General features: G+C 40.6%; 1 protein-coding gene and 1 non-coding gene across 4 annotated transcripts in view; both read left to right on the top strand.

Moving 5' to 3' along the window:
• The first annotated feature begins 551 nt into the window (after positions 1–551).
• Positions 552–623, top strand: TRNAY-AUA. Its single transcript has one exon. It is a non-coding gene; the product is annotated as a tRNA-Tyr (tRNA).
• A 3,952-nt stretch (positions 624–4,575) lies between these two features.
• SLC25A16 (solute carrier family 25 member 16) overlaps positions 4,576–13,454 on the top strand; it is a 29,144-nt gene continuing 20,265 nt past the window's right edge. The window contains exons 1-2 of one of the 3 annotated variants that reach the window (XM_025284628.3): positions 4,576–4,845; positions 10,857–10,949. In XM_025284628.3, the coding sequence (XP_025140413.1) occupies positions 4,719–4,845; positions 10,857–10,949 (220 nt within the window). In that variant the 5' untranslated portion in view covers positions 4,576–4,718. Of the gene's footprint in view, positions 4,846–10,856; positions 10,950–13,454 lie in introns of those variants that run through there. The other 2 variants (XM_006070284.4, XM_044942187.2) reach the window with 2 other exon arrangements.

Raw genomic sequence — 13,454 nt, 5'->3', positions numbered from 1 at the left:
GCTACAGCGTAGGGTCACTAAGAGTTGGACATGACGGAGCAACTGACACATATGGAAGAGTTGGACATGACGGAGCAACTGATACATATGGAGGCAGGAGGCATGGAGGCACAGTTCTTGAGGCACTAGCCTACTATGTTCCCCCTTTACTTGGAAAAGTAATAAAGCCACTCTTTCCTTTTCATCTTAAAAAAGGAAAAGAAAGAGAATGAGTTTTGGTAGGGGTGAGGGTGAAGTGGGTAGTAATTTTAAATATTACAGTCAGGAAAAGCCTCCTTGAGAAGCTAGCTGTTCAGTCTCCCAGTCGTGTCCAACTCTTTGCGACCCAATGGACTGCAGCATGCCAGGCCTCTCTGTCCCTATCTCCCAGAGTTTGCCCAAGTTCATGTCCATTGCACCAGTGATGCCATCCAGCCATCTCATGCTCTGATGCCCTCTTTTCCTTCTGCCCTCAATTTTTCCCAGCATTAGGGACTTTTCCAATGAATTGGCTGTTTGCATCAGGCGACCAAAATACTGGAGCTTTAGTTTCAGCATCAGTCCTTCCAACCTCCCTGGTGGCTCAGGTGGTAAAGCGTCTGCCTATAGTGCGGGAGACCCAGGTTCGATTCCTGGGTTGGGAAGATCCCCTGGAGAAGGCAATGGCAACCCACTCCAGTACTCTTGCCTGGAAAATCCCATGGACGGAGGAGCCTGGTAGGCTGCAGTCCATGGGGCCACAAAGAGTCGGACACAACTGAGCAACTTCACTTACTTAGCTTCAGCATCAGTCCTTCCAATGAGTATTCAGGGTTGGTTTCCTTTAAAATTGACTGGTTTATCTGCTTGCTGTCCAAGGGATTCTTAGGAGGCTTCTCCAGCACCACAATTCAAAGGCATCAATTCTTTGGCACTCTGCCTTCTTTACAGTCCAGCTCTCACAACTGTATGTGACTACTGGGAAGACCATTGCCTTGACTTTATGCGCTTTTGTTGGGAGAGTGATGTCTCTGCTTTTCAACACACTGTGTAGGTTTGTCATAGCTTTCCTGCCAAGAAGCAATCGTCTTCTGATTTCATGGCTGCAGTTACCATCTGCAGTGATTTTAGAGTCCAAGAAGAGAAAATCTGTCACTGCTTCCACCTTTCCCCTTCTATTTGCCATGAAGTAATGGGGCCAGGTGTCATAATCTTAGTTTTACTAATAGTTTTAAGCTGGATTTTTCACTCTCCTCCTTCACCCTCATCAAGAGGTTCTTTAGTTCCTCTTCACTTTCTGCCTTTAGGGTGGTATCATCTGCATATCTGAGGTTGCTGATGTTTCTCATGCCTATCTTGATTCCCCCCTTGTAACTCATTCAGCCTGGCATTTCCTATGATGTGCTCAGCGTATAGGTTAAATAAACAGCGTGACGACAGACAGCCCTGTCATACTTCTTTCTCAATCCTCAACCAAGCAGTTCCATACAGGGTTCTAACTGTGGCTTCTTGACTGGCACACAATTTTCTCAGGAGACAGTTAAGATGGTCTGGTATTCCTATCTCTTTAAGAAGTTTCCACAGTTTATGACCCACACAGTCAAAGGCTTCAGTGTAGTGAATGAAACAGAGGTAGCCAAAGATGGAGAAGCTGTATACAGTCAGCAAAACCAAGACCTGGAGGTTGACAAGCTTACATATGTATAAAATCTGAAGCAGGAGATTGGAGGAAGTTACATGGAATACCTAGGGGTAAAGAAGTACAGGTAGAAAGAACAGCTTGTGCAAAGCCCTGGGAGAAGCATGCCAGGTATTTATGAGGAACAAAGAAGCCAGTGTAACTGAAGGAAGTTCTAGGCATTGAGGTCAGAGACATAACAGTAAACCATTGTAGGAATTCCCCAAGTGATACGCGAAGCCATCAAAGGGTTTTGGGATAAGATGTGACAAGATATGCTTTAGGTTTTAAAAAACTGATTTGATTGCCATCTTGGGAATAGAAAGTAGGAAGCAAGAGAAAGTAGGGAGAGTATTTAGGAAATTAGTCAAGCTTTATGGACTGACTATGGAGTTGTGATTTAATGAAATGAGGAAAGGTTGCAGGTGTAGCATGTTTGAAAAGAAAGATGAGGAATTTAGTTTTAAATATGGCAAATAGATGTGCTTCCCTGGTGGCTCAGTCGGTAAAGAACCTGCCTGCAATGCAAGAGATCGCCTGCAACGCAGGAGACCTGGGTTGGATCCCTGGGTCAGGAAGATCCCCTGGAGAAGGAAAGGGCAACACACTTCAGTATTCTGGCCTGGGAAATCCCATGGACGAAGGAGCCTGGCAGGCTACAGTCCATGGGGTTGAAGAGTTGGACATGACTTAGTGTTAAACCACCACCAATGGCAAATAGATGCCAATTAGATGAACGAGTGGTGAAACGGGAAATATGAATCAATACAGTTGGAGAGTGAGTGGGAAGGGCTGGAGATTGGGAGTCATCAACCTATAAAAAGTGAAAGTTAGCCACACAGTTATGTCCGACTCTTTGCGATTCCATGGACTGCAGCCTGTCCCACTCCTCTGTCCATGGATTTCTCCAGGCAAGAGTACTGGAGTAGGTTGCCATTTTCTTCTCCAGGGATCTAACCAACCTGGGGATTGAACCCAGGTCTCCCACATTGCAGGTGGATTCTTTACCAGCTGAACCACAAGGGAAGCCCCATCAACCTGTAAATGCTATTTAAAACTCTTATGGTGGTGGGTTAGTAGCTAAGTAGTGTCTGACTCTTGCGATCCCATGGACTGTAGCCCACCAGGCTCCTCTGTCCATGGGATTTCCAGGCAAGAATAATTTTAAACTCTAAGGTTGGGTAAGATCTCTGAGAGTTGTGTGTAGTAACATCTGTAGGTTGAGTAGTTTAATAGTAGCCAGCTGAGTAGAGAAGAAATAATTGGCTATTGAAAGTCACTAGACTTGTCAGTCATCATGTGTATAAACTTTCCATCTTGGATCTGGACTCAGTTTTGGAGTTGAAGGCCATTATGTGATAATTTAAATCCATAAGGTATGTTTCATTTGAAATGGAAATAGATGAGAAGAGATACCAGTACAGCTTACAGGACAGAAAAAAAATACATGTTAGGACTAGGAACAAGACAATTTTGCTAGTTATTTAATAAGAAAGCATAGATCTTTCTCTTTTTTGATATATAAAAAAATCTTATGGAAGTTTTTCTTGTACTTTTTAATTGTAATAAAACATACTTCACAAAAAATTTACCATTTTAACCATTTTTAAGAGTACAATTCAGTAGCATTAATTACAATCACAATGTTCTGCAACCATCCACACTTTCAGGGCCTTTAAATTCTTCACATTAGACAGGCAAATTATAAATAATGATAGTATTTTCTGGTGGAAATTGAGTATTAGGAAGATGGGAAAAAACAAGTTTGAAATCTGAACTCTTCATTAGTGATAAATGTTGGCTAGAAAGACTGCAGAGGCTTATCCATAGAAAGAGAAATGGGGGACCAGTGTCAAAAATAGGAAACGTTGGAGTAAATACTAACAAAAATCTTAATAGATACTCTCTGAGAGGATAAAAGTTCAGAACAACTTTGGTCACAGTGAATAGGAATAAATTTTGGTCAACTTGGAGTTGATGAGGGATGCTCAGGAAGAGAATAGTGCCAGGTAAGGGGTGGTTTAAAAAGACAGTCTATAATGCAGTGGGACCAGGAAGAAGAAACTTGGAAGTTCCTGGGAGTTTAGGAGTTGGTGGGGAACAGGGCGGAAATCCAGAGCTAAGCAGAAGGCACAGATTCAGAAAGTCCTGGCAAAGCAGAAGTATTTGTGTAATTCCTAGGGCCCCAAAGAAAGATCTTGCTTTAGCAATTATTTCTTTGGCAGAGTTGATGGGAATGGAATTGAAGCTTAGTAGGGGGTTGCTGCTGCTGCTGCTGCTGCTAAGTCACTTCAGTCGTGTCCGACTGTGTGCGACCCTATAGACAGCAGCCCACCAGGCTCCCCCAACCCTGGGATTCTCCAGGCAAGAACACTGGAGTGGGTTGCCATTTCCTTCTCCAATGCATGAAAGTGAAAAGTGAAAGCGAAGTCGCTCAGTCGTGTCCGACCCTCAGCGACCCCATGGACTGCAGCCTTCCAGGCTCCTCCGCCCATGGGATTTTCCAGGCAAGAGTACTGGAGTGGGGTGCCATTGCCTTCTCCTAGTAGGGGGTTAGGGAGGCAGAAACTAAGGCTCATTAAGAAGTTCAGAAAAGGCAGAACTGATTTGGTGAGAAAGAGTGTGCAATGTGAGTACAATTTCATAAGTTCCTGGAAGGCGTGAAGAACCGAAAGTTGGTTCTGAAACAGGTTCATTTTAGGGAATTCAGAAGGCAGCCCGATGGACGGTTACAGCACGGGAGAGAGCTTTCTGAGGCGGCGGGTTTGGAGAGGATCTTCTCCCCTGGCCATACTTCCCTTCTTCTCTGTAACAGAAGAGGCCTGAAAAGCGAGGCCAGAAGTAGGCACGCGGGGTGAAGCGGGGTGAAGGGGAAGCGCCCTGCCGGGGCGACTCCCCCAGCGGGCCTTGACCCAGGCCCCGCCCCTGGTATACGCCATCAGCCCGCGTCGCGCGGTGCTGCCCGTGGTATTCCGCCCCGCCCGCGCGGCGGTCGGTGCCCTGTCACTGCCTGCTCCGTCCATGGCTAGGGCCCTTGGGTTGTAAATTGACGACCAAAGCTCCCGACGCGGCCCTGGTCCTGATGGCGGCGGCGGCGGCGGCGGCCCTGGCAGCCACCGAGCCACCTCCAGCGATGCCGCAGGCGGCAGGAGCCGGAGGGCCCGCCGCCCGCCGAGACTTCTACTGGCTGCGCTCCTTCCTGGCTGGAGGTGGGTGTCCCCCTGGGGGACCTGGCCGCGCGCGGAGTGGCCAGGGCGGGATCCCGGGCAGATCGGGTGTAAGCGGCCGAGATGACATTCTTCAACTCTGGCTGCTCCAATGCCCAGCCAGGTGTTTGCCCAACCTGCTGTAATCTCTTTCTAATAATCACTGGACTAGTGACAGCAGGATTCTGGGGAGAAACGGCCTCGAGGATAGGCTGGGGATGTGGAAGGGCATAACCAGGCACCCATTCTTCAAGGTTGGATAGCAGGGAAAAGAGGGGAGCCCCGTAAAGGAGCCCAGGGTTTCAGTGAAACATGCTGGGCACTCCTTTCTTTTATAGAGACTGCGCACTATCGAGTGTAGAATTGGATTTTGTTGTTTACTTAAAAGCAAGCAAGCAAGCAAACAAACAAATACTGGAAGACAGCTGTTTAAGAATGACTGGGAAATTGTGCAAAACTGTCTACAACCAAAACTGGTTCCGGTGGTTCTAGCAAACTGTGCAATAGCTACTTGACATGTAGCTGGTGCAACCCTACTGTTGGTGTGACTTTGGGGCCGGAAGTTTCATGTTATCTCTCAGAAATTTCTTCTGCTTTCCCATAAAGAGATGTTTCAGTCTCTACCCTCTCTTAATTGACTGGGTTGTCATCACTTAATTATTTAAGGCTGGGACTTTGTAAAATTTCCACATTATAAGCACTTGTAGAAAGATATGCGTACGTTGCAGTAGTATTAATAATTATTTTGTTCTGCTGATAAAAACGGAGAAGGCAATGGCACCCCACTCCAGTACTCTTGCCTGGAAAATCCCATGGACGGAGGAGCCTGGTAGGCTGCAGTCCGTGGGGTCGGGAAGAGTCGGACACCACTAAGTGACTTCACTTTCACTTTTCACTTTCATGCATTGGAGAAGGAAATGGCAACCCACTCCAGTGTTCTTGCCTGGAGAATCCCAGGGACAGGGGAGCCTGGTGGGCTGCCTTCTATGGGGTCGCACAGAATCAGACACTGGACTGAAGCAACTTAGCAGCAGCAGCAGCAGCAGCTGATAAAAAGGTCATTATTTATACAAGGAAATACTTGAGTGCCTGCTCTGTTTCTGTTACAAGCTCAGTGTACATCAGGGAACAAAACAAGGATCTTAGACTTTATATTGGTTGAGGACTTGTGGTGAGAAAGACAATGAACAACATGGAAAAATAAGTTGTACGGTATATTAGAGATGACGAGTGAAATGGGAGGAAGTAAAAAGGATAATGGGCCAAAGAAATGGAGAAGCTAACTGTACAGTATTAAATAGGATAATTTGTGGTATGTCTCACTGGGAGAATGACACAAGCAAACTTGAAAAGGGGAGGGAGTTTAGCAAGTTGATTTCTAAGGTGGAGCATTCTGGGTGGAGAGAAAAGCTAAAGCAAAATCTTCAAAGTCAAGGAGGGCCTTATCATTCAAAGAACATCAGTGAGACCTGTGCAACTGGAGCCAAGTGGTATTGATGGGGGAAGGAGGTTAGAAAGTTAAAGGGGACAGGAAGTGAAGGGTCTTGCAAACCATTGTAAAGATTCTGATTTTTACTGGAGTGAAGTAAGGAGCCATTGTAGGTCTGTAGTTGAGAAGTGACCTGATATGACATGTTTCCAAAGGATCACTTTGGCTGCTCTGTGGAGAATAACTGTAGGGATGTAAATATGGGAGATGGGGGGGCAGTTTGGTGGTTTTTGCAAAAATTCAGATGTTAGATGATTGGTACTTGAATCAGGTTAGTAGCAGGGGAGGTGGTGAAAAATTTTGATAATCTGAATATGAAAAGAATACATGGTTTTCTGACAGGTTAGAGATAGGGTAAGGAAGAGAAGTCAAGGGGGACTTATTTTGGTCTCAACACCTGAAAGGATGAAGTTGAAACAGGAAGCCTGTAGTTGGAACAGCTTTCATGATAGTGGTGGGGAAAGATCAGGAATTCAGTTTTGGGCGTGTTATATTTTGTGATGTTGACACTGGAGTCTTGGTAACATGTAGGCCAGGTTAGCAACTAGGACTCTCATGCTACTGGTGGTAATGCAAATTGGTACAGTCACTTTGGAGAACTGGCTCTGTGGTTATCTATGGGCATTTGTATACCCGCAGTTGATCCAGCTACGATCCAACAGTTCCACTCTGAGGTATATACCCAACATATGTATTTATGTTCTTATCTTTGATATTCATACTATCCCTATAGCAGAAGCAACCCACATGTCCATCAGTGTTAGAATATATAACTGAAATATGGTATTATCATAGAGTGAAATACTAGTAACACTGAAAATGAGTAAATTCCTGCCTTACCAACAATGTGTATGAATCTCACAAGTGTAATAATGAACAGGAGGAAGCCAGATACACTCACTACATACTGTGTGATTGTATTTGTATAAAGCTCAGAAACAGCCAAAGCTAAATTCATATTGTTGGAACTCAGAGGACATTTGGTTGTCTCTGAGAAGCAACAAATAGTGATTTGAGTATAAGAGAGGGACTTTTGGGAGACTGGTAATGTTCCATTTTTTTGATTTGGGTGACCTTTCTGTGGATCATGGAACTAAGATCCCATGTACTGAGACCAAGAGTTCGCATGCTGCAATGAAGATCCCCTGTGTGGGACAGCCAAATAAATAAATAAATATTAAAAAAGGAGTACTTACCTCAGAATATAATTGTAATGATTAAATAAAAAAGTACTTGTAAAAGCCTAGGCACAGTGCCTGCGGTTGAATCTCTTAACTTAGTAACTCGTACAAAGGAAAGCATACTTGTATTTTTGCTGATGATTAGCAATGGTCTTTGGCAAATATCTCAAGTTTAGTTGCTTAAAATGAAGATAAAGGCTACTTGACCTAACTTAGTGGACTTTTGTAATGATTAATCGAGCCATAAAGTAATATGATGAGCAAGATATTATAAAAGAAACTACTTATTCAGCAGATTCTAAATAATTTTTATATGGTTAATTCATAATGACTGGGAAAATAACAAACTATTCTGAAACCAAATATACCCCAATGCAAATTATTTTTAGTTTATCCTCAATTTTGAGTGACCATGACTGTTATTTCCATTAGTTCAGATAAGAGAAGCTTGATATAGAAGCTTACATGTGGATTTAATATTTGAGTACAAATAGGCAACTTATTTCTGGATATCTCAGAATATGGATTTTAGTACCAGTTACATGCTGAGCTGTTAAGTAAATGTGTGTGGATTTTAAATGATTTTGTCTTACATTTAAAAAAATTTTGTAAAGTAAGTAAGATTCATTCATTCATTGAGTAAATAGGTATTGAGTACCTGTTGAATGCCAGCCCCTGAACTAGTCTCTGGGGATGTAGTAGTGAAGTGAACCACGAAATTCCAGTACTCTTTTATCTTTCTTAATAAATATGTGATGATGAACATAATCATAGAAAAGACACCAAGGACTTTTTTTGTCCACCTTTTTATAATAGTAAAAACTCATTTGGTTGAGTTCTTGCTACATATAAGGTACTTCACAAAAGTGTCTTTAGTCTGTTCAGGCTTCTATAACAAATATACAATAATCTGGGAAACTCATAAGAATAAACTTCTTTCTCCAAGTTCTTGAAACCAGGAAGTCCAAGGTCATGGTGCCAGCAGCTATCTGGGGAGACCCTGCTTCATCATAGCTGTCAACTTCTCACTGTGCTTTTATACGGTGCAATGAGCCAGCGATATCTCTGAGGCCCCTTTTTGCGGGGGATGGTGCCTGTGGGATCCTAGTTCCCTGACCTGGGATGGAACCTCTGCTTCTCTCAGCGGGAGTACAGAGCCTTAACCACTGGACCACCAAGGAAGTCTCTCAGGGTCCTCTGTTATAAGAGGATTAGTTCCATTCATGAGTGTCCTAATTACCTCCTCTAATACCACCTCCCACATCTAAATACCATCACTAGGAATTAGTTTTCAACATACAAATTTTCAATTCAGTTTAGTCGCTCATTCATGTCTGACTCTTTGTGACCCCATGGACTGCAGCACACCAGGCTTCCCTGTCCATCATCAACTCCCAGAACCTACTCAAACTCATGTTCATTGTGTCTGTGATGCCATCCAACCATCTCATCCTCTGTCGTCCCCTTCTCCTCCCACCCTCAATCTTTCCCCGCATCAGGATCTTTTCAAATGAGTCAGCTCTTCGCATCAGGTGGCCAAAGTATTGGAGTTTCAGCTTCAGCGTCAGTCCTTCCAATGAACGTTCAGGACTGGCTTCCTTTAGGATTGACTGGTTGGATTTCCTTGCAGTCCCAGGGACTCTCAAGTGTCTTCTCCAACACCACAGTTTGAAAGCATCACTTCTTTGGCACTCAGCTTGCTTTATAGTCCAACTCTCACATCCATACATGACAACTTGAAAAACCATAGCCTTGACTAGATGGACTTTGTTGCCAAAGTAATGTCTCTGCTTTTCAATATGCTGTCTAGGTTGGTCATAACTTTTCTTCCAAGGAGCAAGCATCTTTTAATTTCATGGCTGCAGTCACCATCTGCAGTGATTTTGGAGCTCCCCAAAACAAAGACTCTCACTGTTTCCATTGTTTCCCCATCTATTTGCCATGAAGTGATGGGGCTGGATGCCATGATCTTATTTTTCTGAATGTTGAGTTTTAAGCTAACTTTTTCACTTTCCTCTTTCACTTTCATCAAAGGCTCTTTAGTTCTTCTTCACTTTCTGCCATAAGGGTAGTGTCATCTGCATATCTGAGGTTATTGATATTTCCCCTGGCAATCTTGATTCCAGCTTGTTCTTCATCCAGCCTGGCATTTTGCATGATGTACTCTGCATATAAGTGAAATAAGCAGGGTGACAATATACAGCCTGGATGTATTCCTTTCCCGATTTGGAATTTCGGGGAACACAAACTGTATACAGCAAAAAGTCTTTATATATTATCACCTTAGAAGCATGCCAAGCTAGTAGGGCCTAACTGGATTCTGATTTATGTTAAAGCCCGTGTATGTACTTTACTCTCATCAACATGTCTGCACAGTGGCATGTGGTGGGGACAAAATACATAATTGCTGGATGACTGAATGTAGTAGAGAAGGGACCCACAAAGTTCCAGTACTCTTGCATCTTTCTTAACAAATATGCAATGATGAAGAGCTGAACATAATCATAGAAAAGACACCAAGGACTTTTTTGTCTACCTTTTTATAATAGTAATAACTCATTTGGTTGAGTGGTTATTACATGTAAGGTACTTCACAAAAATGTCTCAGTCTGTTCAGCCTTCTGTAACAAAAGTACTATAATCTGGGTAACTTGTAAGAATAAACTTCTTGTGCTGTAAATGAATAACTGAATTTTATAGGTAAAATTTGGTTATTTCTATGAGAAATCATCCAGAAGATGTTTCAGAGTCTTGTAGCTGTGTAAATACCTCCAAGTGTCTGTCCCATCACCACATTTAGCAAGATTCCAGTGTTCATCAGCAATTAGGGGGCAGATTTACACTCTTTAAACTTATTTTCAAACCTGACATGCTCAATTATTAAGTTATAGAGAATGGGAGCCAATTGTCTTCATGTCTCTGCTTCTGGGCAGTTCTATTTGTGGAGATCAAATAAGAGATTAGAGAGTTTGCTAGCTGAATCAGTTCAGTTCACTTGCTTAGTCGTGTCTGACTCTTTGCAACCCTGTGGACTGCAGCACGCCAGGCTTCCCTGTCCATCACCATCTCCCAGAGTTTACGCAAACTCATGTCCATTGAGTCGGTGATCCCATCCAACCATCTCATCCTCTGTCTTCCCCTTCTCCAGCCTTCAATCTTTCCCAGCATCAGACTCTTCAATGAGTCAGTTCTTCGCATCAGTTCAGTTGTGTCTGAATTTATTTATTTTTTTTTATTAGCCAAATTTATTTATTATTTGTTTATTAGCCAAATAAATTTAATCATGATTTCTATTTGGAAAGAAATGGTATGCCATGTCTTCCTGATCTTTTCAAATTTTGTAGGTATTGCTGGATGCTGTGCCAAAACAACAGTTGCTCCCTTGGATCGAGTAAAGGTTTTGTTACAAGCTCACAACCACCATTACAGACATTTGGGTGAGTTGACAGATGCTGAAGATAAAAAATGAAAATGTTATCCATTTGCTGGCTTGGTTTCTAGTTGTGAACTATAGTGGAAAGAGGACACAAAAGGGAGTTCAAGTTTGGAGGCAAATTTACAGGAGATGTAGCTGTTACCATTTTAATATTTTCATTTGCGATAGTGGTTATGTAGTTATCATTTTAGGGTACTAATGTACTCTGAACTAAAATCTTTGAATCATTGAAGTAAATACTACATATTTGTTTATTGAGATTAACAAATCACGTCCTTAACACACACACATAACAGCTTAGCTTGATTAAAAAAAAAAAGTACAGTTAGTGATACATATTAGGTTGTTCCTTTAAACGCTTAAGTGTGTGTTGTAGATACCTTAGGACAAACAGAATCCAGTGCAGTTAGTATCTACTGATAAACTTGCATTGTTAAAGAAATATCAAGTCCTTAGTTGTTCCTTACAGACATAAAAATCAGCTATTATAATTAACTTGGACACTCTAATAACATATCATTGGTGGAAATAAGGATTTTTTATAGCTCTTTTTGGAGGGTATTTTGTTAATATGCATCAAAGTCTTGAAAAGACAGGTCCTCTTTGGCTTTGCAATTCTAGTTCTAGGAAGTTGTTTTAAGAAAGTAATCAGAAATATGCTCAAAGAGGTATATACAAGAATCAAAGTATTATTTCTGTTGGTTTAAAAAATAAGAGCCAACCAAAATGTTTAATAATAGAGAATTGGTTAAGTTAAATAATAAGTATTATTTAAATAAATAAGTCCATATTATAGACTCTTTTGCAATTATAAAAATTATAAAAATATTAACTGACTAGGAAGGATGTTAGTAACAGTTAAATGAAAAAAATATTGCAAATGATTTAATGACATTGCATTTTATCTAAGTAAATATCTGTTTAGAGAAAATGCTAGAAGGAGAAATATGAACATTAAGTGCTTAATTTTCAATGGTGAGATTATAGGTAATTTTTTTCCTCTAAGCTTATTTGTAATACATATTGAACATATATTAACTTTTAGAGAGCAAAAGATTTAAAACAAAAAAAAATTAATGTGGACAGACACCAAGAAAAAAGTTAGGTCAAGGCAACTAACTCATAACACTCATTTGCTTTTACAGTTTTATGCTTCAGTGATGTATACTCTGCATAATCTATCCATCATTTTATAAGAAGGATATTTAACAGAGTGAATAATTCAGTTATTTTAACAATTGGGTTTTTAAAATGTGATTTTATTTTTATTTATTGTGGCTCATTTTATTGTCAGTAAGTAAATCTGCTCTTTAAATTGAAAGAAAAAAATTGCTAATATCTCTGTGTCCTACTGCTCACTCAGGTATAGAAAGAATCAGATATTTGAAATTGTTGAGAGACTATATATAAAACTGGAAAGGAAGGAAATGATTTTCTTTTGTTGTCTAAATTGAGGATGAAAGGAGTTATATTACTCAGTATCTGGTGGTGTTTAACAATGACCCAACGTATGAATGTCTGAGCAGTATTGTTTTATTCCTTTAAACTTCTCCCCATGCTGATGTATGTTGTTTTGTTTCCGGATTTGTAATCATTAGGTTACATATTCACATTAGATTTCACGCTCTACAGGGCTGCATGCCATGGGTTGCAGTGTACCCTACACGGCATTCAGAATTTGAAATAGAATTCCTGGAATGCAGCAATGAACATATTGGTGTACTTTCATGTATCTTTGAAATATACAACCCCCCCAAAAAAAGTATTAATGGCTTTTTAATTTATTTGAAAAATGTTGTTGGGCATTTTATTCTAGATGCCTCCCTTTTTACATGCATAAGGTAGTTTTTAAGCTTTGCTTAAATTTAAAAGCAAACATGATATTTCACAAAGATGAAAAAGATATGCTATTGAATAAGACTTCCACTTTAGCTTCTTTTAAAAAGTGTATAACATTACTTCCAAGGCATCAAAAACTTTTTTACTTTGAATCAAAATTATTCTGACCAAATGAAAAACAAAGAGTTATAATTAGAATTTCTTCTTCCCCAATTTGCAGTGAGTGTAAGGAATTTTTTTCCTGTAATATATTGAAAATCTTTGACCTCCATTTAATTTTTTATAACCAGTGTGATATAAAAATAGGGATTTGAATCATAATAGGCTTATTTAAAAATCCTCTTAATTTTGCTGTCTTTATGTTTTGTTTTTATTTTTTGAATGTACAATATTTTCACAAGTTCATAATTCATAAAGCATAAAAGCAAACACCTTTCTCCCTCTTTATCTCTTCATTAGAATTAAGCATTTTTATAATTTTCTTCCATTTCCCTTCAGAGGTTATGTGTATATACACAATCATATGCTTATATTTTATTAAATGTTCCTTGCAATTCTAGCTTGATAAAAATAAGAAGGATATAGAAAAGGATCTAAATAACACACAAGCTTGATATAACATAGACACAGAAGACTTTGCACCGTACAGAGAATATATATTCTTTCC

The sequence above is a fragment of the Bubalus bubalis genome, chromosome 4, assembly GCF_019923935.1.
Source record: "Bubalus bubalis isolate 160015118507 breed Murrah chromosome 4, NDDB_SH_1, whole genome shotgun sequence".
Taxonomy (NCBI): domain Eukaryota; kingdom Metazoa; phylum Chordata; class Mammalia; order Artiodactyla; family Bovidae; genus Bubalus; species Bubalus bubalis.
The sequence above is the reverse complement of the archived record's forward strand: the minus strand, read 5'-3'. Positions and strand labels throughout refer to the sequence as shown.